This window comes from Pinus tabuliformis, chromosome 2_1 (assembly GCF_031772625.1).
Source record: "Pinus tabuliformis cultivar Carrire ecotype Pingquan chromosome 2_1, CPIR1, whole genome shotgun sequence".
Lineage (NCBI taxonomy): Eukaryota > Viridiplantae > Streptophyta > Pinopsida > Pinales > Pinaceae > Pinus > Pinus tabuliformis.
In genome coordinates, this window is record NC_142299.1 from 941,620,055 (window position 1) to 941,647,275 (window position 27,221).

The window sequence follows — 27,221 nt, forward strand, 5'->3', positions numbered from 1 at the left end:
ATGGTGTCAGTGCAGACTAGAGGAACTGAGAATGGATCACAGAATTTACAGGGCAAGAACAAGCCTGGACCATGGCCACCGAGAATAGAACCCTTACCCCATGATACAAATCACAACCCTAAAGTGTTGAAGACTTGGGCTAAGAGGACCGGATTTAGAAGTAATCTCTCTGGCGAGACTGTTAGCACCTCTGGCAATTTCGAGATAAGTAATGTGGATGAAGGGACCAACAGCGTTGTGCCCAAGCCACCGCCTCCTCCTCCGGCGCCTTCGGCTCGTCGAGTGGTGGATCTGGAGACAGGAGCTGTGAATGCTAATGGGGGTATTAAGGAAATTGAGAAGGCGAGAGCTGCACCGAGAGTGGCAGAGAATGGGAGTGCTGCGAATGCTGGCCCAGTTGTTCCATTCCCCCCTGCTTCGGTTCCTAGAGTTAAGAAAGGAGCTGATCCGGATCCTGTGAAGGCTACGGCAACCTCTCGACATGAGGTTCCTAAAGTGCAGAGAGAAACAGAGATTGATGTCATGTCGCAGTCGCAAGATGCTGATGATGCTATGTTGGCCAGGCAGTCACATATGAAATACTAGCTAAGGGAAACCCCTGGACTTGGTAAGTAGTTCTCTCTCTGTTTACTGTTGTATATTTTCGGTTGTATGGAGGTTTAAACACTTGCTCATATAAATCTCAGACTCCACTGTACCAATTTAAACCTTTTTTTTCGTCAGATTTCTCTGGATTTACCTCAATTAAACCCCGAAGGTCAAGTAGAAAACATATGTCAAAGAACTTTGGTGGAAACTCTGCTACAGAGTAGATGTAATCAATCACCAATTCTCTGCTACCATTTTTAATGCTTTATAAGCCCAAAATAACATATTTTATTCTGAATATGCTAAAAATAAATGTGAATCAGGAATTCCAAGCAGAATGATGATAATGGGCTTTTTTTTCCAAGGAAAAACCTGTAAGGTAACCCAAGGGATGCATGGCATATCTAGTAAACTTGTTGGTGTAGATTAGTGCATCTAGCTCGGAGATTTGAACTTGGTACCTGCTGACAGGAAACTAGAATAATGACGATGCATCGCACTGCAAATTCTAATAAACAGGAGAGTATCTCCTATATATACTAATCTCACAATCAATCCACATACCATTTACTTCCACAAATGATCCTTTACATTGGCTAAAGGGCCATAACAGTTGATCAATGTTTACTCATTCAAGACTTTAACAAATGATAGCATTGAACTACCATTACACATTGTGCATTCTAATTAGTGTATACATTTCAAGGTGTTGCTTTAGACTCCCTTGACCTGCTATATAGAAGAACACCTATGCTACAAAGTGCATTTAACTGCCATGGAACTGCTATATAGATGATTATGCATTCTAGGCCGTCACTGGAGAATGATTGTAACTATACAGTTTACCACATTCCAAATGATGTTATGAGAGGATGCATCAGGTTGCACCGTTGCCTATTGCAACTATATTGAATACCACATTCCAGATAATATTATGAGAGGATGCATGGGATTGTTACATAGACAGTCGTACATTCTTGGATGCTGATCTTTTCTGTTTCTGCTGTTTCGATATGCAATTTGATAATGCTTATGCCTATTTGAAATTGGTTGTCAGATTCACAAAATATTGATTAAAAAGTAATTGTTGGTCGCATATTAAAATAACATAGTAGTTCTTTAAGTCAAATAATGCATTGACCATAAGGAGTAAAGCTTATATTTTACTCTTGAAAAAGAGTTTCAGTTGCCCTAGCATTGGTAGGTGGTACAAGGCTATTTGGATGTAATGATTTATTAGCATGTATTCTTTGAAGGTATGATAATTGCACCCCTTGCAGCAATATAAGTATTGGGTTTTTCAAAGTAAGAAAATGAAAGTTTTCTCAAGGTTTTTGAGTTTTTTACAAGTTTTTCGTCACCACCTTGATGTTTTTGACGAGATGACTCAGTTTTTGCATTATTTTCTTATATATGTTGCTTGTCTTCATACTTTTATCTCTTTTGAATCTTGATGTCATATTTTGGATTCCATTTACATGTTTATTTAACGTTACTTGTTACCATGGGTGAGCTTCAATGTCCTTGAACAAAACAGAAAAAATGTTCTAAAATGTGATACAAAATTCACTTTCTACAGAAAATAGGTTATTTGTTGCCTTTGTGCTTCTTATGATATTGGTGGATATATTAACTTGCAGTTCCAATTTTCCTATATGGGATTCAACATTACTTGTCAATAGCTGGTTCACTTGTTCTTATACCGTTAGTTATCCTACCAGCAATGGGTGGGAGTGATGTAAGTAGCTTATATTATTCTCTTACTTCCTGCACTTTATTTTTCCTTCATACTCTAAATAGCTAGCAGTCTATTTGCAATAGCAAGATTCCAATGACAGTTACCATTATAACAGGATGACACTTCAAGGGTGATATCTACTGTGCTTATGGTATCCGGAGTAACAACACTGTTGCATTCATATTTTGGTTCAAGGTTACCATTAGTCCACAGGGGTCCTTCGTTTACCTGGCTCCTGCTCTAGCTATCATCGGAATTTCAAGGTCTCAATGAACATGTAAGTCTATTGTTTTCCTATCTCTTGTCTTTTGTATCAGTCTTCTGCGTGGTGTAGTCTCAATGCAATCCATTATTATATGCTTTATTATTTCTATGTTCTCTGCACAGTGCAGACTAGAGGTATAAGATTTCCTGTCTGTTGTGTGGGCACTGAGCAAATCCTCAAAACTTGATGCAGCAGACAATCATAAACTACCACAGTTTTGATGTTATGAACCTAGTTTTTTAGGAACCTGACTATTATGTGCCCAATACTGATCTAGACCCAAAGACTGTACTAACACTGTAATAATAGCAGGTTGACCCAAGTACTGCACTAACACTGGACTACTAGCAGGTTGAACATAACAACAACAACAAAAACAACAAAGTTATGCAATAACAGTGATAATTCAGCAATAGCAGAGGTAACTTCATTGATAATACTGGCAAATCAAGGAAAGCAGATTGTGAAATTTTGATTTGTAGTGGGCACAACACTCAAAATCACAACTAAATAATAGGGATTTCAGCACAGGGATTCCTCAAAAGATAAGAAGATTGGTGAATATAAGTAAATAATCTGAAGTTTGAACTGTAACTAAAATCCTGATATGATTCTGCTATCAAATGGGGTTCTGATACCATTGATGTGAGCCAACCCAGAATTCCATAAACTCAGATCACCAGAACCAATATGGTTGTGCTGGTCTAACTGTCCGCACTACTCTATACCTTTGAGCATTCCAATGAAGGAATTAAGAGTTTTATTCATAAAGGGAAGCAAGTTCAAAACACTATGGCAACATCAATCTCAGGTAATTAGTCAGGCCATTTATTGACATAAGGTTGTATTTATTTTCCTTAATTTATTGCAAATGTTGCTTTGGTTTTCAATATTCCGTCTTCGAATCCCGCAATGCACAAAACTTTTGACACCAAGGAAGAACTGTAGGTACCTCTGCATTTGAGGGAGTTGCATATCGCTACTGATAGTGTGTTAAAGATTCCAACGTCCATAGGGCAGCTGAATCAAATGGAGAAGATTGTCTTGGAACCTGACAAAATTCTTGGAAACGCAATGTCTAATTCAACTGTGTGGTCAGGGTTTAGTGCCCCTGGTCCTGGAAACGCAATGTCTAATCCTTCAATTGCATTTCCATAATATGAGCATAAGATGTCTATACTATGTTGTAAGTTTATGTTGTAAGTTTTGAATGGAAAGTATAATTATAAAATAGTTTGGGTTGGACATTATGACTCTGTAAATTATACAGAAAAAGAGGAAAGAAATTTACTGGTTGTGTATTCAAGATTATTTCCCCATATCTATATATATATATATATATATATATATATATATATATATATATATATATATATATATATATATATATATATATATATATATATATGCATGGAAAATTTACATAATAAATTTTTATTATGAACAATATATCGAGATGGATTCCCTGTAATGGTAAACGTACGTATTTCGCTGGTAGACCGTGGTTAAGGCATCGTTTTTTACATAAAATTAGTTGCATTACTGGCCCTTCTCTAGCAAATTCTGAATTTGTGAAAAATCATCTTTATTTTTTTGAAAATCTGTGTTCACTGTCTTGCCTCTGAATATAGAAGTTGACCCAAAGTCACCATACCCTATAATTCATGTCTAACACTATTTTTCAAATAATCCAGCTATATATCATATGTGAAATCTAGGCTTCCACTGAAGTTCTTTGTTTGTTGCTAAATGATACATAGAGGTGATTTCTATTTTATTTTGTCAATGAGGTTTTAAAATGATGAAATGACATCTAATTTCATTTTATCACTGACATTTTACAATGATGAAATGACATCTAAATATAACAATATTTCATATTGCATTGTAGAGCCTTGTTACAAAAGGAGAGAGATTTATCAGAATTAATGGTACTTTTGCAGAGTAAAGGTGAACTTTACACGCTAAGATCAGAAGCAGACACAGATAGATTCCTTGACACATCTTAACATTTTGTGGGCTATTTTGGTGATATAATTATTTTATGTTGTAGATTTTCTTTGTAGATGTGAAGGGATCATTGTTGAGGCAGCAACAAATCTTTTGCATTCTCGCCTTTAGCATATTAAACCCTTAAGTTACTTGTGAGAGAATATAGTTACTTTGTAGGAAATTCTGGACTGGGCTTCAAGAACAGATCAGAATATATTAAAGTTAGTGATGTACTTTTCCAAGGCTTAGACAGAATGGAGTTGTATGTTTTCATGTTGATGTTCCTGAAGAAACACATTTATAACAATGGAGTTGTATGTTTTCATGTTGATGTTCCTGAAGGAACACATTTATAAATATGCAATAGGGTGTATGGTAATAATAATTGTTGTATTCCTAAATGAATACAGCTCCTATAAAGTGGTTCTTAGTTGATTAACAATTATCTTGCAATGAACATAGTTTTACATCTACAAACAGATCATATAATGTGGAATGGACTGGAAATCCTATTGACAACATTTGATTAGTAATTTGAACCTAAATTGGACGTTAAGGAAAAAGTTATAGGCTTATAGCCACTCATTCTATGAAGTTATTCAAACGGAGTGATGGCTTCCTCAGCATGGATGGAGATAGTTGCATTTCTAATAGTGTGGTATTCATTCTCTATTTGTAAACTCTATTTGTATTTTATTGTTCTCTATTTGTAAACTCTATTTGTATTTTATTGTTCTCAGAATATACTTCTTTGTTACTGTTAATAAATAATTCTAATAACAATTCAATGACACCTAAAATCAAAAGTTTCGATAACAACTAAAATCAGAAGTTACAGCTAACAATAATGCTTACATTCAAGGTATAAATATAAATGATCTGAAAATGAACAAATAAAAAAAGAATGCACACAATAACACGTGGCCTTTTGTCAAGAAAATTTTCTAGTGGTATAAAAACTCCACCATACATGATACTATGTTTTACCATAAGAAAATAAGTATGATAGGGTGCTCTGTTTCATATTAATGGTGCACTAGGCTACATTCATTGCATATGGAGGATCTCGAGTACCTTACAACAACGTCGTGAACTCCCTTTTTACATTTCTCTGTTTTATCAGGATGGAAACTCAATCCTTTGTTGCTCGAAGAAGAAAAATAATTATTCCGGTTGTCTTCTATTTCCAATATTAAACAGATCTACAACCCACCAAATACACTTCATTTAGTTTCCCACATACTGAAATCTTCAATCTCCAACTATAGTTATAGTTATTTTCCCCACCTGCAAACTTCACCCTTTAGTTTTCAATCTCAAATCTTGATGTAGTATTCTGGCTGGACATTTTACTCTTAATAAGACAATTTAGAATTTAAATCTTCTACGGTGTATATCTCAATATGAAAATTTCTAGAATTTATGTAATGTCGTTGTCGAATAATCTGGAATTAAAACTTGAAACTTGCCAGAAATAATTTACGCAGTAAAACCTTGTCATAAATGAAGTTATTTCATAAATTTCATAAAAAAATAACGTCCAATATTCCATGATACCATTCACTGAAAATAATTTACTGCGATAAACCCTAGATACCAATTAAAAATATTCTAGATAAATAAATCATTCAAAACATAGCATCGATTCTGAATGGGGATTTTACTGGACATTTAATAATTATTTCCAAACCATGTCTGCCCAATACGAAATAATACAATGAAGCTCCTCGCTACAATGGCCTGCACAGATCCTGCAAAACTGTTATTGATAATGAAGCCTACTTGTGGATTTTGGCTGGACCGACCTAAAACACTGGTAGCATTGTGTTTAAATTCAACAATTCTAATTTAATAATCCTATCGGCCTCTCTTTGTACCTTTTGGGACAATTGCTAGTTAGGCCGATAGGCCTTCCTTTGAAAGAGACTTTTGTCGTCCTTTTGTCTCTACAGTTGACACGTGCCATCCATATTCAGTGGGCAAACAATTTTCGTATTAGGCCTCTCGATAGAAATTGTTCAGGTAGACGACCTTTCTACAACACGTCAGCACCTGCGTATTGGCCTCCCTGCAAGGAAGGGGCAAAGGTATTCATAGATGCCGAGGTTGGAGGGCAGAACGCTGGCATTGCCGGTGAGGGAGGCCACAAGAGACAATGGCCTCCCTGACAGACTAGAAGCCTTCACATAGCTGGACGATGCGCCTACGCCTGAAGAAACAAAGAACGCCCGTTCAACAACAAGTCTTCGTCTGATCCCCAATTTCGGAGACCGTTTCTTGCTCTCCTTCCATATCCGTCTATTTTCTGCTCTTCATGTTCTCTTCCACACCCTCTGCAATAATGTTTTTGTGCTTTTCCACTTACTGCTACAATAATGTGTCCCGCTTTTGCTGTGCAATCTGTTGTGCATGACCTAGCCCTCTGTTCACTCAGGTGCTCAAGTATACACTGTTTACACCTCCGTTTTACTCTTCAAAAATTGTTCTGCTCAATTTTCAGGTCAGTGCTCTCAAAAGTGGGTTTTTTGATCCCATTCTCTCCATTCTCTCTCCTTTTGCTTCCAACGTTTTAATTTTAGTCCAGTGTTTTCTTCTCACATGGGTTTTTCAATGGCAGGTACAGCTCTCTGTTTCCCTGTTCAGAAATTGTTCGCCCAGGTTCCCAGGTTCCCAGGTTCTCAGAATTCCTCTGTTCTGTTTAAATTGCAGGTTAGTGCTCTCGAAAATGGGTTTTCTGATCCCATTCTCTTTCTTTTTCTTGGTTTTTCCTGATTCTTGGCTGTATTATATAAATTACCCTAACAAAGCTTTGTAAATTTTATCGCTACAGAAGAAGAAACCCTAACTGATCAAATCTCCAAAGAAATTTGAACCAAAGAATCTACTTTTTGTTTTAAATGTTTTTGTTTTAAATGTCTTGTGTAAAGAAACGAGAAAATGCGAGGTAAGCGATGGAGAAGCCTGGCGACTAAGAGGAAACATGGCCACAAGAATGACTTGGTTCACTTCCAGGGTAAGGAGAAAATGTTGCTGCCACGGTTGCACTGTGGAAGCCATCAACAGTATAGACCTGTAGCTTTCCCCTGCAAATAAGGGGAAAAGGAAGTTGTATATGATCCATGTCCTGAGGAGCTGCGCTGCATAGTATGGCTTCCTTTGGCTTACAAGCCATGTATGAGGCATGTCTATTCTGCTAAAACAAAACCCCCAACCAAACATTGCTTTTTTCTCCTTTTTTGAATCGATTTTTGTATCCACTTTCCACTGTGGAGGATTTGGCAAAGGGATCTTGATGTTCTGTGGTCTTCTTCATTTATTTTTTTCACAAATTCGGCTCTGGTTGGTTTTGTTCTCCGGGTCATCTATAATTTTCCTGTTCTCAAAATTGGTCTTCTATAATTTTGGTTGCTTTCCTTTTGGTTATCTTCTAATCTAATTGTGTCTTATTTTCGTTTTCTGAACTTTTTGGATCCCACTGTGCTCTGAATGATTCTAGAGGAAAACCACAAAAGATAGGGCTAATTTCCCAAATAGTAGTAAATCGACCACCAATATACTTTGAGTGCGATGTTAAAATTCTATAATCCAATCTTCTAACTATAACTGGTTACTAGATTAATGTCTAACTACCGGATAACTGTTATGTTACCCTTGCTCCAAGTTCCACTTGTGATGGGAAATCCTTGTTGTAACAGTTGTGTTGGTTGTCGTGCCACAAAGGTTCGAATAACCTTCTCCTACTTTCCACAATTCAACATGCCCTATTAGGTTGTTCTAAGTTTGAAACTGCTACCTCTTAAAAGATCAAGGGGGACCCTCTTTTCTTCTGGTAGCCCTTGGTTAGAACTTTCTACCACCAAATAATTTGAATGATCCTGGATTGGTTGTGCTATTGTTTATGTTACTTGATCTGTCCTTACCCTCCAACTCGCTTCAACTGCCAAAAAAAAATTTACTTTGACCCTCCTGCAGCCTTATAGTCCAACGCTGATTCACTTTGCATAGAATTGTTGTTAACTGCCAAATGCTTTAAACAAAGGGGAGAAAACATTCAAATTTCTAGGTTGGCCCTACCAGTTCCTGTAGCATATGTAGAGCTCTTCAAAAACATTTCAAAGGCACAAATGTTGTCACTGCAGATCCTTGTATTGGTTGGAGTGAAACTGGTTTCCTCCTTTAAAGCATGTAACAGAAAGAGGGGGGAGAAGAGGGAATTCATTTACTGTATGTTTTCTACCAATGTTATTAAGGGCCAGACCTGTAACTTCATGTATGTTGTCACAAAAGACTGATAGAAATATGAGTATGAGGTCTTCAACTATCACACCATTCACTACCTCACCTGATCCACTTCTTACATCATGGTAAACCCTGTCTGATACAACACTTAAATTTAATATTTCAAGATATGCCTTGGCTTGGAAGTCAGTTTGCACAAGGATCTTAACACTGAGTTGTGATCCTTCAGAATTCTTTTTCTTTAATCAGGAGAGTGATGCTCTCAAGCAACTCAATCGAACTATGTTAATTGATAGCTATTGTCTTAGCGTTAATATTATCCAGTTAAGAGTTCATTTGGGAATTTCCTTGGCTTATTGTAAAATTCTCAACATTCTCAGTCAGCCCCTCAACAATATGGTAGTGGATGCATTGTGAATCCAATCTCATTGTTGCCTCGTTCATACAGTGAGATGGATGGCATGGTCTACTTGGGGCTATAAGATCCTTCAAAGATAATTTTCAAAGCGTTGGGCCTAGATTTTAGCTTTTGGTGTTGTATGACCTTATCAGAAATCCAAAGATTTATCTGTCAGATGAATATCATAAGTTTATATGATTCAATGTGGGGAAGTGAATGCTTCAATGGCAAATGTAATGCACGATGTAACTATCGATTGCAATGCCTAGGGAATGTTGAAGCCCTCTCATAGCACATCCTGCATGAGTTGACTTCTACAGATTCATGGCAATGCATTATACTTTGTTCCTTCATTCAGAATCACCCCACAATAATCACCCCCAGCACCTTGGAGGATCTCGGGCATTTCAGTACTTGTTTTGCCAGCGTCTTTCATGCATCTAGGGTAGTCCTTGTGCAGGCAGTCATTAGACGCCCTGCATCTTGGCAGATTCTGCATTTGAAGATTGTACTTCCATAGTCATCTGGCCGGGTTCATTGAGATCCTTTCAAATTTAGGTCAACCCTATGAGGCATACCTTTGTTGACTGTTCTACGCATGTTCAGGTGCAATTGAAGATTTTACTCTCCTCGTTGGTCTTATGAAATTTTATAAATTGACTTAAGAAATATCTGAACTCTTCCATAAAAACTACTCTTTTAATTTACCCCATAAAAAAGGAGAACCCTTGCAGCCTTATGACAGAATTACTGCAAGTCTGCAATGCTCCGTTAATATAAAGTCACACAGCCTATTGTGGTGAAGTTACGGTAGAGTTCATCACAGAATCTCAGTATCACATTAGTTGCAACAAATAATCATGTGAGAGTAAACCTTTGCATAGAACTCTTTAGGGAAGGAGTTCACTGTCGATTTTGTTTTCCATGACTGATTGTCCCAATTCTCTCTTTCCTCAGTTGTTTCTTCAACAGTGAAGCGACCAGCTTCCATCAAGACTAGTAGTCTTTTGTTAGTTTGACGTTTATGTCTTGTTATCAGAAATCATATAAATTATCTTTTTTCCTTGCATAAAAATGTTTTATTCATTTTATAAGAGCTTTCAAATGTGCAAAGACCACCTACCATTGAAAGAGACTTTTGTTGTCCTTTTGTCTCTATGGTTGACACATGTCATCCAAATTCAGTGGGAAAACAATTTTCGTATTAGGCCTCTCGATAGAAATTGTTTAGGCAGACGACTTTTCTACAACACGTTAGCACCTGCGTATCGGCCTCCCTGCAAGGAAGGGGCGGAGGTATTCATGGATGCCGAGGTTGGAGGGCAGAACGCCAGCGTTGCCGGTGAGGGAGGCCACAAGAGACGATGGCCTCGCTGACAGACTGGAAGCCTTCGCATAGCTGGACGATGCGCCCGCGCCCGACGGAACAAAGAACGCCCCGTTCAACAACAAGTCTTCGTCTGACCTCCAATTTCGGAGACCGTTTGTTGCTCTCCTTCCATATCTGTCTGTTTTCTGCTCCTCAAGTTCTCTTCCACGCCCTCTGCAATAATGTTTTTGTGCTTTTCCACTTATTGCTGAAATAATGTGTCCCATTTTTGCTGTGCAATCTATTGTGCGCGACCTAGCCCTTTGTTCACTCAGGTGCTCAAGTATACATTGTTTACACCTTTGCTTTATTGTTCAGGAATTGTTCTGCTCAATTTTCAGGTTAGTGCTCTCAAAAATGAGTTTTCTGATCCCATTCTCTCCATTCTCTCTCATTTTGCTTCCAATGTTTTAATTTTAGTCTAGTGTTTCCTTCTCACATGGGTTTTTCAATGGCAGGTACAGCTCTCTATTTCCCTGTTCAGAAATTGTTCGCCCAGGTTCCCAGGTTCTCAAAATTGCTCTGTTCTGTTTAAATTGCAGGTTAGTGCTCTCGAAAATGGGTTTTCTGATCCCATTCTCTTTCTTTTTCCTGGTTTTTCCTGATTCCTGGCTGTATTATATAAATTACCCTAACAAAGCTTTGTAAATTTTATCGCTACAGAAGAAGAAAACCTAACTGATCAAATCTCCAAAGAAATTTGAACCAAAGAATCTACTTTTTGTTTTAAATGTTTTTGTTTTAAATGTTTTTGTTTTAAATGTCTTGTGTAAAGAAACAAGAAAATGCGAGGTAAGCGATGGAGAAGCCTGGAGACTAAGAGGAAACATGGCCACAAGAATGACCTGGTTCACTTCTGGGGTAAGGAGAAAATGTTGTCGCCATAGTTGCACTGTGGAAGCCATCGACAGTATAGACCTGTAGCTTTCCCCTGCAAAGAAGGGGAAAAGGAAGTTGTATATGATGCATGTCCTGAGGAGTTGCACTGCATAGTATGGCTTCCTTTGGCTTACAAGCCATGTATGAGGCATGTCTATTCTGCTAAAACAAAACCCACAACCAAACATTGCTTTTTTCTCCTTGTTTGAATCGATTTTTGTATCCACTTTCCACTGTGGAGGATTTGGCAAAGGGATCTTGATGTTCTGTGGTCTTCTTCATTTCTTTTTTTCACAAATTCGGCTCTGGTTGGTTTTGTTCTCCGGGTCTTCTATAATTTTCCTGTTCTCAAAATTGGTCTTCTATAATTTTGGTTGCTTTCCTTTTGGTTATCTTCTGATCTAATTGTGTCTTATTTTCGTTTTCTCAACTTTTTGGATCGCACTGTGCTCTGAATGATTCTAGAGCAAAACCACAAAAGATAGGGCTAATTTCCCAAATAGTAGTAAATCGACCACCAATATACTTTGAGTGCGATGTTAAAATTCTATAATCCAATCTTCTAACTATAACTGGTTACTAGATTAATGTCTAACTACCGGATAACTGTTATGTTACCCTTGCTCCAAGTTCCACTTGTGATGGGAAATCCTTGTTGTAACAATTGTGTTGGTTGTCGTGCCACAAAGGTTCGAATAACCTTCTCCTACTTTCCACAATTCAACATGCCCTATTAGGTTGTTCCAGGTTTGAAACTGCTACCTCTTAAAAGATCAAGGGGGACCCTCTTTTCTTCTGGTAGCCCTTGGTTAGAACTTTCTACCACCAAATAATTTGAATGATCCTGGATTGGTTGTGCTATTGTTTCTGTTACCTAATCTGTCCTTACCCTCCAACCCGCTTCAACTGCCAAAATTTTTTTTACTTTGACCCTCCTGCAGCCTTATAGTCCAACGCTGATTCACTTTGCATAGAATTGTTGTTAACTGCCAAATGCTTTAAACAAAGGGGAGAAAACATTCAAATTTCTAGGTTGGCCCTACCAGTTCCTGTAGCATATGTAGAGCTCTTCAAAAACATTTCAAAGGCACAAATGTTGTCACTGCAGATCCTTGTATTGGTTGGAGTGAAACCGGTTTCGTCCTTTAAAGCATGTAACAGAAAGAGGGGGGAGAAGAGGGAATTCATTTACTATATGTTTTCTACCAATGTTATTAAGGGCCAGACCTGTAACTTCATGTATGTTGTCACAAAAGACTGATAGAAATATGAGTATGAGGCCTTCAACTATCACACCATTCACTACCTCACCTGATCCACTTCTTACATCATGGTAAACCCTGTCTGATACAACACTTAAATTTAATATTTCAAGATATGCCTCGGCTTGGAAGTTAGTTTGCACAAGGATCTTAACACTGAGTTGTGATCCTTCAGAATTCTTTTTCTTTAATCAGGAGAGTGATGCTCTCAAGCAACTCAATCGAACTATGTTAATTGATAGCTATTGTCTTAGCGTTAATATTATCCAGTTAAGAGTTCATTTGGGAATTTCCTTGGCTTATTGTAAAATTCTCAACATTCTCAGTCAGCCCCTCAACAATATGGTAGTGGATGCATTGTGAATCCAATCTCATTGTTGCCTCGTTCATACAGTGAGGTGGATGACATGGTCTACTTGGGGCTATAGGATCCTTCAAAGATAATTTTCAAAGCGTTGGGCCTAGATTTTAGCTTTTGGTGTTGTATGACCTTATCAGAAATCCAAAGATTTATCTGTCAGATGAATATCATAAGTTTATATGATTCAATGTGGGGAAGTGAATGCTTTAATGGCAAATGTAATGCACGATGTAACTATCAATTGCAATGCCTAGGGGATGTTGAAGCCCTCTCATAGCACATCCTGCATGAGTTGACTTCTACAGATTCATGGCAATGCATTATACTTTGTTCCTTCATTCAGAATCACCCCACAATAATCACCCCCAGCACCTTGGAGGATCTCGGGCATTTCAGTACTTGTTTGGCCAGCGTCTTTCATGCATCTAGGGTAGTCCTTGTGCAGGCAGTCATTAGACGCCCTGCATCTTGGAAGATTCTGCATTTGAAGATTGTACTTCCATAGTCATCTGGCCGAGTTCATTGAGATCCTTTCAAATTTAGGTCAACCCTATGAGGCATACCTTTGTTGACTGTTCTACGCATGTTCAGGTGCAATTGAAGATTTTACTCTCCTCGTTGGTCTTATGAAATTTTATAAATTGACCTAAGAAATATCTGAACTCTTCCATAAAAACTACTCTTTTACTTTACCCCATAAAAAAAGGAGAACCCTTGCAGCCTTATGACAGAATTACTGCAAGTCTGCAATGCTCCGTTAATATAAAGTCACACAGCCTATTGTGGTGAAGTTACGGTAGAGTTCATCACAGAATCTCAGTATCACATTAGTTGCAACAAATAATCATGTGAGAGTAAACCTTTGCATAGAACTCTTTAGGGAAGGAGTTCACTGTCGATTTTGTTTTCCATGACTGATTGTCCCAATTCTCTCTTTCCTCAGTTGTTTCTTCAAGAGTGAAGCGACCAGCTTCCATCAAGACTAGTAGTCTTTTGTTAGTTTGATGTTTATGTCTTGTTATCAGAAATCATATAAATTATCTTTTTTCCTTGCATCAAAATGTTTTATTCATTTTATAAGAGCTTTCAAATGTCCAAAGACCACCTACCATTGAAAGAGACTTTTGTTGTCCTTTTGTCTCTATGGTTGACACATGTCATCTAAATTCAGTGGGAAAACAGTTTTCGTATTAGGCCTCTCGATAGAAATTGTTTAGGCAGACGACTTTTCTACAACACGTTAGCACCTGCGTATCGGCCTCCCTGCAAGGAAGGGGCGGAGGTATTCATGGATGCCGAGGTTGGAGGACAGAACGCCAACATTGCCGGTGAGGGAGGCCATAAGAGACAATGGCCTCGCTGACAGACTGGAAGCCTTCGCATAGCTGGACGATGCGCCCACGCCCGAAAGAACAAAGAACGCCCCGTTTAACAACAAGTCTTCGTTTGACCTCCAATTTCGGAGACAGTTTGTTGCTCTCCTTCCATATCCGTCTGTTTTCTGCTCCTCAAGTTCTCTTCCACGCCCTCTGCAATAATGTTTTTGTGCTTTTCCACTTATTGCTGGAATAATGTGTCCCATTTTTGCTGTGCAATCTGTTGTGCACGACCTAGCCCTTTGTTCACTCAGGTGCTCAAGTATACATTGTTTACACCTTTGCTTTATTGTTCAGGAATTGTTCTGCTCAATTTTCAGGTTAGTGCTCTCAAAAATGAGTTTTCTGATCCCATTCTCTCCATTCTCTCTCATTTTGCTTCCAATGTTTTAATTTTAGTCTAGTGTTTCCTTCTCACATGGGTTTTTCAATGGCAGGTACAACTCTCTATTTCCCTGTTCAGAAATTGTTCGCCCAGGTTCCCAGGTTCCCAGGTTCTCAAAATTGCTCTGTTCTATTTAAATTGCAGGTTAGTGCTCTCGAAAATGGGTTTTATGATCCCATTCTCTTTCTTTTTCCTGGTTTTTCCTGATTCCTGGCTGTATTATATAAATTACCCTAACAAAGCTTTGTAAATTTTATCGCTACAGAAGAAGAAAACCTAACTGATCAAATCTCCAAAGAAATTTGAACCAAAGAATCTACTTTTTGTTTTAAATGTTTTTCTTTTAAATGTTTTTGTTTTAAATGTCTTGTGTAAAGAAACAAGAAAATGTGAGGTAAGCGATGGAGAAGCCTAGCGACTAAGAGGAAACATGGCCACAAGAATGACCTGGTTCACTTCCGGGGTAAGGAGAAAATGTTTTCGCCATAGTTGCACTGTGGAAGCCATCGACAGTATAGACCTGTAGCTTTCCCCTGCAAAGAAGGGGAAAAGGAAGTTGTATACGATGCATGTCCTGAGGAGTTGCACTGCATAGTATGGCTTCCTTTGGCTTACAAGCCATGTATGAGGCATGTCTATTCTGCTAAAACAAAACCCCCAACCAAACATTGCTTTTTGCTCCTTGTTTGAATCGATTTTTGTATCCACTTTCCACTGTGGAGGATTTGGCAAAGGGATCTTGATGTTCTGTGGTCTTCTTCATTTATTTTTTCCTCAAATTTGGCTTTGGTTGGTTTTGTTCTCATGGTCTTCTATAATTTTCTTGTTCTCAAATCTAGTCTTCTATAATTTTGGTTGCTTTCCTTTTGGTTATCTTCTAATCTAACCGGGTCTTATTTTCGTTTTCTCAACTTTTTGGATCCCACTACGCTCTGAATGATTCTATAGCAAAACCACAAAAGATAGGGCTAATTTCCCACATAGTAGTAAATCGACCACCAATATACTTTGAGTGCGATGTTAAAATTCTATAATCCAATCTTCTAACTATAACTGGTTACTAGATTAATGTCTAACTACCAGATAATTGTTATGTTACCCTTGCTCCAAGCTCCACTTGTGATGGGAAATCCTTGTTGTAAGAGTTGCATTGGTTGTCGTGCCACAAAGGTTCAAATAACCTTCTCCTACTTTCAACAATTCAACATGCCCTGTAAGGTTGTTCCAATTTTGAAACCGCTGCTTCTTAAAAGATCAAGGGGGACCCTCGCTGCTTCTGGTAGCCCTTGGTTAGAAATTTCTACCACCAAATAGTTTGAATGATCCCGGATTGGTTGCGCTATTGTTTCTGTTACTTGATCTATCCTTACCCTCCAACCTGCTTCAGCTGCCAAACAAAAATTTACTTTGACCCTCCTACGGCCTTATAGTCCAACGCTGGTTCACTTTGGATAGAATTGTTGTTAATTGCCAAATGCTTTAAACAAAGGGGAGAAAACATTCAAATTTCTAGGTTGGCCCTACCAGTTCCTGTAGCATATGTAGAGCTCTTCAAAAACATTTCAAAGGCACAAATGTTGTCACTGCAGATCCTTGCATTGGTTGGAGTGAGACTAGTTTCCTCCTTTAAAGCATGTAACAAAAAGATGGGGGAGAAGAGGGAATTCATTTATTGTATGTTTTCTACCAATGTTATTAAGGGCCAGACCTGTAACTTCATGTATGTTGTCAAAAAATACTGATAGAAAGATGAGTATGAGGTCTTCAACTATCACACCATTCACTACCTCACCTGATCCACTTCTTACATCATGGTAAACCCTCTCTGATACAACACTTAAGTTTAATATTTCAAGATATGCCTCGGCTTGGAAGTCAGTTTGCACAGGGATCTTAACACTGAGTTGTGCTCCTTCATAATTCTTTTTCTTTAATCAGGAGAGTGATGCTCTCAAGCAACTCAATTGAACTATGTTAATTGATAGCTATTGTCTTAGCATTAATATTCTCCAGTTAAGAACTTGTTTGGGAATTTCCTTGGCTTATTGTAAAATTCTCAACATTCTCAGTCAGGCCCTCAACAAGATGGTAGTGGATGCATTGTGAATCCAATCTCACTATTGCCTCATTCATATAGTGAGATGGATGACATGGTCTACTTGGGGCTATAGGATCCTTCAAAGATAATTTTCAAAGCGTTGGGCCTAGATTTTAGCTTTTGGTGTTGTATGACCTTATCAGAAATCCAAAGATTTATCTGTCAGATGAATATCATAAGTTTATATGATTCAATGTGGGGAAGTGAATGCTTCAATGGCAAATGTAATGCACGATGTAACTATCAATTGCAATGCCTAGGGGATGTTGAAGCCCTCTCATAGCACATCCTACATGAGTTGACTTCTACAGATTCATGGCAATGCATTATACTTTGTTCCTTCATTCAGAATCACCCCACAATAATCACCCCCAGCACCTTGGAGGATCTCGGGCATTTCAGTACTTGTTTGGCCAGCGTCTTTCATGCATCTAGGGTAGTCCTTGTGCAGGCAGTCATTAGACGCCCTGCATCTTGGAAGATTCTGCATTTGAAGATTGTAATTCCATAGTCATCTGGCCGAGTTCATTGAGATCCTTTCAAATTTAGGTCAACCCTATGAGGCATACCTTTGTTGACTGTTCTACCCATGTTCAGGTGCAATTGAAGATTTTACTCTCCTCGTTGGTCTTATGAAATTTTATAAATTGACTTAAGAAATATCTGAACTCTTCCATAAAAACTACTCTTTTAATTTACCCCATAAAAAAAGGAGAACCCTTGCAGCCTTATGACAGAATTACTGCAAGTTTGCAATGCTCCGTTAATATAAAGTCACACAGCCTATTGTGGTGAAGTTACAGTAGAGTTCATCACAGAATCTCAGTATCACATTAGTTGCAACAAATAATCATGTGAGAGTAAACCTTTGCATAGAACTCTTTAGGGAAGGAGTTCACTGTCGATTTTGTTTTCCATGACTGATTGTCCCAATTCTCTCTTTCCTCAGTTGTTTCTTCAAGAGTGAAGCGACCAGCTTCCATCAAGACTAGTAGTCTTTTGTTAGTTTGACTTTTATGTCTTGTTATCAGAAATCATATAAATTATCTTTTTTCCTTGCATAAAAATGTTTTATTCATTTTATAAGAGCTTTCAAATGTGCAAAGACCACCTACCATTGAAAGAGACTTTTGTTGTCCTTTTGTCTCTATGGTTGACACATGTCATCTAAATTCAGTGGGAAAACAGTTTTCGTATTAGGCCTCTCGATAGAAATTGTTTAGGCAAACGCCTTTTCTACAACACGTTAGCACCTGCGTATCGGCCTCCCTGCAAGGAAGGGGCGGAGGTATTCATGGATGCCGAGGTTGGAGGACAGAACACCAGCATTGCCGGTGAGGGAGGCCATAAGAGACAATGGCCTCGCTGACAGACTGGAAGCCTTCGCATAGCTGGACGATGCGCCCGCGCCCGAAAGAACAAAGAACGCCCCGTTTAACAACAAGTCTTCGTTTGACCTCCAATTTCGGAGACAGTTTGTTGCTCTCCTTCCATATCCGTCTGTTTTCTGCTCCTCAAGTTCTCTTCCACGCCCTCTGCAATAATGTTTTTGTGCTTGTCGACTTATTGCTGGAATAATGTGTCCCGTTTTTGCTGTGCAATCTGTTGTGCACGACCTAGCCCTTTGTTCACTCAGGTGCTCAAGTATACATTGTTTACACCTTTGCTTTATTGTTCAGGAATTGTTCTGCTCAATTTTCAGGTTAGTGCTCTCAAAAATGAGTTTTCTGATCCCATTCTCTCCATTCTCTCTCATTTTGCTTCCAATGTTTTAATTTTAGTCTAGTGTTTCCTTCTCACATGGGTTTTTCAACGGCAGATACAACTCTCTATTTCCCTGTTCAGAAATTGTTCGCCCAGGTTCCCAGGTTCTCAAAATTGCTCTGTTCTGTTTAAATTGCAGGTTAGTGCTCTCGAAAATGGGTTTTATGATCCCATTCTCTTTCTTTTTCCTGGTTTTTCCTGATTCCTGGCTGTATTATATAAATTACCCTAACAAAGCTTTGTAAATTTTATTGCTACAGAAGAAGAAAACCTAACTGGTGAAATCTCCAAAGAAATTTGAACCAAAGAATCTACTTTTTGTTTTAAATGTTTTTGTTTTAAATGTTTTTGTTTTAAATGTCTTGTGTAAAGAAACAAGAAAATGTGAGGTAAGCGATGGAGAAGCCTAGCGACTAAGAGGAAACATGGCCACAAGAATGACCTGGTTCACTTCCGGGGTAAGGAGAAAATGTTGTCGCCATAGTTGCACTGTGGAAGCCATCGACAGTATAGACCTGTAGCTTTCCCCTATAAAGAAGGGGAAAAGGAAGTTGTATACGATGCATGTCCTGAGGAGTTGCACTGCATAGTATGGCTTCCTTTGGCTTACAAGCCATGTATGAGGCATGTCTATTCTGCTAAAACAAAACCCCCAACCAAACATTGCTTTTTGCTCCTTGTTTGAATCGATTTTTGTATCCACTTTCCACTGTGGAGGATTTGGCAAAGGGATCTTGATGTTCTGTGGTCTTCTTCATTTCTTTTTTCCTCAAATTCGGCTTTGGTTGGTTTTGTTCTCATGGTCTTCTATAATTTTCTTGTTCTCAAATCTGGTCTTCTATAATTTTGGTTGCTTTCCTTTTGGTTATCTTCTAATCTAACCAGGTCTTATTTTCGTTTTCTCAACTTTTTGGATCCCACTACGCTCTGAATGATTCTATAGCAAAACCACAAAAGATAGGGCTAATTTCCCACATAGTAGTAAATCGACCACCAATATACTTTGAGTGCGATGTTAAAATTCTATAATCCAATCTTCTAACTATAACTGGTTACTAGATTAATGTCTAACTACCGGATAATTGTTATGTTACCCTTGCTCCAAGCTCCACTTGTGATGGGAAATCCTTGTTGTAAGAGTTGCATTGGTTGTCGTGCCACAAAGGTTCAAATAACCTTCTCCTACTTTCAACAATTCAACATGCCCTGTAAGGTTGTTCCAATTTTGAAACCGCTGCTTCTTAAAAGATCAAGGGGGACCCTCGCTGCTTTTGGTAGCCCTTGGTTAGAACTTTCTACCACCAAATAGTTTGAATGATCCCGGATTGGTTGCGCTATTGTTTCTGTTACTTGATCTATCCTTACCCTCCAACCTGCTTCAGCTGCCAAACAAAAATTTACTTTGACCCTCCTACGGCCTTATAGTCCAACGCTGGTTCACTTTGGATAGAATTGTTGTTAATTTCCAAATGCTTTAAACAAAGGGGAGAAAACATTCAAATTTCTAGGTTGGCCCTACCAGTTCCTGTAGCATATGTAGAGCTCTTCAAAAACATTTCAAAGGCACAAATGTTGTCACTGCAGATCCTTGCATTGGTTGGAGTGAGACTAGTTTCCTCCTTTAAAGCATGTAACAAAAAGATGGGGGAGAAGAGGGAATTCATTTACTGTATGTTTTCTACCAATGTTATTAAGGGCCAGACCTATAACTTCATGTATGTTGTCAAAAAATACTGATAGAAAGATGAGTATGAGGTCTTCAACTATCACACCATTCACTACCTCACCTGATCCACTTCTTACATCATGGTAAACCCTCTCTGATACAACACTTAAGTTTAATATTTCAAGATATGCCTCGGCTTGGAAGTCAGTTTGCACAGGGATCTTAACACTGAGTTGTGCTCCTTCATAATTCTTTTTCTTTAATCAGGAGAGTGATGCTCTCAAGCAACTCAATTGAACTATGTTAATTGATAGCTATTGTCTTAGCATTAATATTCTCCAGTTAAGAACTTGTTTGGGAATTTCCTTGGCTTATTGTAAAATTCTCAACATTCTCAGTCAGGCCCTCAACAAGATGGTAGTGGATGCATTGTGAATCCAATCTCACTATTGCCTCATTCATATAGTGAGATGGATGACATGGTCTACTTGGGGCTATAGGATCCTTCAAAGATAATTTTCAAAGCGTTGGGCCTAGATTTTAGCTTTTGGTGTTGTATGACCTTATCAGAAATCCAAAGAGTTATCTGTCAGATGAATATCATAAGTTTATATGCTTCAATGTGGGGAAGGGAATGCTTCAATGGAAAATGTAATGCACGATGTAACTGTTGATTTCAATGCCTAGGGAATGTTGAAGCCTTCTCATAGCACATCCTGCATGAGTTGACTTCTACAGATTGATGGCGATGCATTATACTTTGTTTCTTCATTCAGAACCACCCCACAATAATCACCCCCAGCACCTTAGAGGATCTCAGGCATTTCAGTACTTGTTTTGCCAGCGTCTTTCATGCATCTAGGGTAGTCCTTGTGCAGGCAGTCATTAGATGCCCTGCATCTTGGCAGATTCTGCATTTGAAGATTATACTTCCATAGCATCTGGCCGGGTTCATTGAGATGCTTTCAAATTTAGGTCAACCCTATGAGGCATACCTTTGTTGACTGTTCTACGCATGTTCAGGTGCAATTGAAGATTTTACTCTCCTCATTGGTCTTATGAAATTTTATAAATTGACCTAAGAAATATCTAAACTCTTCCATAAAAACTACTCTTTCACTTTACCCCATAAAAGAAGGAGAACCCTTGCAACCTTATGATAGAATTACTGCAAGTCTGCAATGCTCCATTAATATAAAGTCACACAGCCTATTGTGGTGAAGTTACGGTAGAGTTCATCACAGAATCTTAGTATCACATTAGTTGCAGCAAATAATCATGTGAGAGTAAACCTTTGCATAGAACTCTTTAGGGAAGGACTTCACTGTTGATTTTGTTTTCCATGACTGATTGTCCCAATTCTCTCTTTCCTCAGTTGTTTCTTCAAGAGTGAAGCGACTAGCTTCTGTCAAGGCTAGTAGTCTTTTGTTAGTTTTATGTTTATGTCTTGTTATCAGAAATCATATAAATTATCTTTTTTCCTTGCATCAAAATGTTTTATTCATTTTATAAGATCTTTCAAATGTCCAAAGACCGCCTACCTTTGAAAGAGACTTTCGTCGTCCTTTTGTCTCTACGGTTGACACGTGTCGTCCACATTCAGCGGGCAAACAGTTTTCATATTAGGCCTCTCGATAGAAATTGTTCAGGCAGACGACTTTTCTACAACACGTCAGCACCTGCGTATCGGCCTCCCTGCAAGGAAGGGGCGGAGGTATTCATGGATGCCGAGGTTGGAGGGCAGAACGCTGGCGTTGCCGGTGAGGGAGGCCACAAGAGACAATGGCCTCGCTGATAGACTGGAAGCCTTCGCATAGCTGGACGATGCGCCCGCGCCCGAAAGAACAAAGAACGCCCCGTTCAACAACAAGTCTCCGTCTGACCTCCAATTTCGGAGACCGTTTCTTGCTCTCCTTCCATATCCGTCTGTTTTCTACTCTTCATGTTCTCTTCCACGCCCTCTGCAATAATGTTTTTGTGCTTTTCCACTTACTGCTGCAATAATGTGTCCCGTTTTTGCTGTGCAATCTGTTGTGCATGACCTAGCCCTCTGTTCACTCAGGTGCTCAAGTATACATTGTTTACACCTCTGTTTTACTGTTCAGAAATTGTTCTGCTCAATTTTCAGGTCAGTGCTCTCAAAAATGGGTTTTCTGATCCCATTCTCTCCATTCTCTCTCATTTTGCTTCCAACGTTTTAATTTTAGTCCAGTGTTTTCTTCTCACATGGGTTTTTCAATGGCAGGTACAACTCTCTGTTTCCCTATTCAGAAATTGTTCGCCTAGGTTCTCAGGTTCCCAGGTTCTCAGAATTCCTCTCTTCTGTTTAAATTGCAGGTTAGTGCTCTCGAAAATGGGTTTTCTGATCCCATTCTCTTTCTTTTTCCTGGTTTTTCCTGATTCCTGGCTGTATTATATAAATTACCCTAGCAAAGCTTTGTAAATTTTATCGCTACAGAAGAAGAAACCCTAACTGATCAAATCTCCAAAGAAATTTGAACCAAAGAATCTACTTTTTGTTTTAAATGTCCTGTGTAAAGAAACGAGAAAATGCGAGGTAAGCGATGGAGAAGCCTGGTGACTAAGAGGAAACATGGCCACAAGAATGACCTGGTTCACTTCCGGGGTAAGGAGAAAATGTTGCCGCCACGGTTGCACTGTGGAAGCCATCAACAGTATAGACCTGTAGCTTTCCCATGCAAAGAAGGGGAAAAGGAAGTTGTATACGATGCATGTCCTGAGGAGCTGCGCTACATAGTATGGCTTCCTTTGGCTTACAAGCCATGTATGAGGCATGTCTATTCTACTAAAACAAAACCCCAAACCAAAAATTGCTTTTTGCTCCTTGTTTGAATCGATTTTTATATCCACTTTCCAATATGGAGGATTTGGCAAAGGGATCTTGATATTCTGTGGTCTTCTTCATTTCTTTTTTTCACAAACTCGGCTGTGGTTGGTTTTGTTCTCGTGGTCTTCTATAATTTTCCTGTTCTCAAATCTGGTCTTCTATAAGTTTGGTTGCTTTCCTTTTGGTTATCTTCTAATCCAACTGGGTCTTATTTTCTTTTTCTCAACTTTTTTGATCCCACTGCGCTCTGAATGATTCTATAGCAAAACCACAAAAGATAGGGCTAATTTCCCACATAGTAGTAAATCGACCAACAACATACTTTGAGTGCGATGTTAAAATTCTATAATCCAATCTTCTAACTATAACTGGTTATTAGATTAATGTCTAACTACCGGATAACTGTTATGTTACCCTTGCTCCAAGTTCCATTTGTGATGGGAAATCCTTGTGGTAACATTTGCGTTGGTTGTCGTGCCACAAAGGTTCGAATAAACTTCTCCTGCTTTCAACAATTCAACATGCCCTGTTAGGTTGTTCCAAGTTTGAAACCGCCGCCTCTTAAAAGATCAAGGGGGACCCTCTTTGCTTCTGGTAGCCCTTGGTTAGAACTTTCTACCACCAAATAGTTTGAATGATCCTAGATTGGTTGTGTTATTGTTTCTGTTACCTGATCTGTCCTTACCCTCCAACCCGCTTCAGCTGCCAAACAAAAATTTACTTTGACCCTCCTACGGTCTTATAGTCCAACGCTGATTCACTTTGCACAGAATTGTTGTTAACTGTGAAATGCTTTAAACAAAGGGGAGAAAACATCCAAATTTCTAGGTTGGACCTACCAGTTGCTGTAGCATATGTAGAGCTCTTCATAAACATTTCAAAGGCACATATGTTGTCACTGCAAATCCTTGTATTGGTTGGAGTGAAACTGGTTTCCTCCTTTAAAGCATGTAACAGAAAGAGGGGGGAGAAGAGGGAATTCATTTACTGTATGTTTTCTACCAATGTTATTAAGGGCCAGACCTATAACTTCATGTATGTTGTCACAAAAGACTGATAGAAAGATGAGTATGAGGTCTTCAACTATCACACCATTCACTACCTCACCTGATCCACTTCTTACATCATGGTAAACCCTGTCTGATACAACACTTAAATTTAAGATTTCAAGATATACCTCGGCTTGGAAGTCAGTTTGCACAGGGATCTTAACATTGAGTTGTGCTCCTTCCGAATTCTTTTTCTTTAATCAGGAGATTGATGCTCTCAAGCAACTCAATCGAACTATGTTAATTGATAGCTATTGTCTTAGTGTTAATATTCTCCAATTAAGAATTCGTTTGGGAATTTCCTTGGCTTGTTGTAAAATTCTCAACATTCTTAGTCAGCCCCTCAACAAGATGGTAGTGGATACATTGCGAATCCAATCTCACTATTGCCTCATTCATACAGTGAGATGGATGACATGGTCTACTTGGGGCTATAGGATCCTTAAAAGATAATTTTCAAAGCGTTGGGCCTACATTTTAGCTTTTGGTGTTGTATGACCTTATCAGAAATCCAAAGAGTTATCTGTCAGATGAATATCATAAGTTTATATGCTTCAATGTTGGGAAGTGAATACTTCAATGGTAAATGTAATGCACGATGTAACTATTGATTGCAATGCCTAGCGAATGCTGAAGCCCTCTCATAGCACATCCTGCATGAGTTGACTTCTACAGATTCATGGTGATGCATTATACTTTGTTCCTTCATTCAGAATCACCCCACAATAATCACCCCCAGCACCTTGGAGGATCTCGGGCATTTCAGTACTTGTTTTGCCAGCGTCTTTCATGCATCTAGGGTAGTCCTTGTGCAGGCAATCATTAGACTCCCTACATCTTGGCAGATTCTACATTTGAAGATTGTACTTCCATAGTCATCTGGCCGGGTTCATTGAGATCCTTTCAAATTTAGGTCAACCCTATGAGGCATTCCTTTGTTGACTGTTCTACGCATGTTCAGGTGCAATTGAAGATTTTACTCTCCTCGTTGGTCTTATGAAATTTTATAAATTGACCTAAGAAATATCTGAACTCTTCCATAAAAACTACTTGTTTACTTTACCCCATAAAAAAAGGAGAACCCTTGTAGCCTTATGACAGAATTACTGCAAGTCTGCAATGCTCCGTTAATATAAAGTCACACAGCCTATTGTGGTGAAGTTACAGTAGAGTTCATCACAGAATCTCAGTATCACATTAGTTGCAACAAATAATCATGTGAGAGTAAACCTTTGCATAGAACTCTTTAGGGAAGGACTTCACTGTCGATTTTGTTTTCCATGACTGATTGTCCCAATTCTCTCTTTCCTCAGTTGTTTCTTCAAGAGTGAAGCGACCAGCTTCCGTCAAGACTAGTAGTCTTTTGTTAGTTTGATGTTTATGTCTTGTTATCAGAAATCATATAAATTATCTTTTTTCCTTGCATCAAAATGTTTTATTCATTTTATAAGAGCTTTCAAATGTCCAAAGACTGACAATTGAAAACTGAAAATGCAGCTCTCTTGCTTGTGGACACATGTTTGGCATGTCTTGTATTAGAAAGTGGCTTCAGCTACATGAGAATAACATTGGCAAGGTAAGATTATTCAACCTCGCAATTGTTGATTTCCATGGTCTTGATGTTAAATGAGCTGGTAAGGCTATGAACTTTTTCAAAAAGATTAAGTTTCTATGTTTTTGTTGCAACCAAATCTTGGGGATTGTAATTTTCTATTTCTGTAAATGTGTAGTGTCCACAATGCAATAACAAGGCTGAGCTGGATGACATCAGAATTCTTTATGCCCCAGTTATAGCTGTCACTGCTCAACAATAGTGGCAGATCAGTCGTCTTTGTTGCAATACCCACAGTTTTCTATCATCAAGAGACAGCTGAAGATAATTTTTTGAAGGCATTAGAAGGCTACTCCCTCCCCAATTCCCATAAATATTTGTTTGGTGAAGGGTAAAGGTTCTGACAGAAAGGAAAACTTGCGAAATTCTAAGGCTCTTTTAATTTCTGTAATGCACCTGAAAGCTCTTTTAATTTATGTAATGCACCTGAACATCATCTGCTTTCTAATTTTGTATCAGTAACACGATGCTTATCAAAGAAGCACAAAGCATTAGACTAAAAGAACAAAAAGTTAAACAGAAAAAAGCTAATTACAAATCTGGATCATTTCCGCCTTACCTGGGGAAATTGTTACCAAATTTTGTTGATTTTAAAAAGATCTACCCTTTTCAATGAAGGATGTAATAGTCTTAGGTTCTTGGTATGGATCTGCATGCTCTGTACTATTAAGCATAGACAAACATCTTCTAATGTGAAATGATGTAATAGTCTTAGGTTCTTTGTGTGGACCTGCATGTTTTGTATTAATAATCATAAACAAACATCTTCTAATGTGAATATTAATAATGGACAAACATTTTCTAATGTGAAATGCTTGAACTAGGGACATAACACTTTATCTTGTTAAAGATATATTTGAAGCAGAAGCACTAGTGCAAACGATATCATGAGAAACAAGCATGTGGAGGTTAAAGAGATTTGAAGCAGAAGCACTACTGCAAATGATATCATGAGAAACATGCATGTGCAGGTGAGTAAAGTTCTTCATCAAAGCAACATGAGCATTTGAAAGTAGGAGTTGTTAAATGTTCTATGTTTTTGTCTTTTCTTTTTTTGATATATTTTTTGAATGGGATGCATCCAAGCATTGAAATTTCAGAAGTTGGGTTTATTGTGCATATGAAATGGCATGTGTTCATGCTTTTGAAATTTTACTCAGAGAAAAGAAAAGATGGATTTGGTATTGCATATGAATGAGATGTATTCTTCATATATGCTTGGCCATCTATAGAGGTTTCTTGATTTTGGGTAATTAACTTAACCTCTTGATTTTGGGTAATTAACTTACTCTAAAATGAAATAAGACATTCAATGTGTTCCTGAAAAGTA

General features: G+C 38.3%; 1 protein-coding gene across 1 annotated transcript; it reads left to right on the forward strand.

Annotated features, from left to right (window-relative positions):
* On the forward strand, positions 1-3,841 carry LOC149203742 (uncharacterized). Its single transcript, XM_089401965.1, has 5 exons — positions 1-607; positions 2,229-2,326; positions 2,442-2,603; positions 2,904-3,402; positions 3,540-3,841. The coding sequence occupies exon 1, from the start codon at positions 1-3 to the stop codon at positions 583-585; it is 585 nt and encodes a 194-aa protein (XP_089258091.1). The 3' UTR covers positions 586-607; positions 2,229-2,326; positions 2,442-2,603; positions 2,904-3,402; positions 3,540-3,841.
* The last annotated feature ends 23,380 nt before the right edge of the window (positions 3,842-27,221 follow it).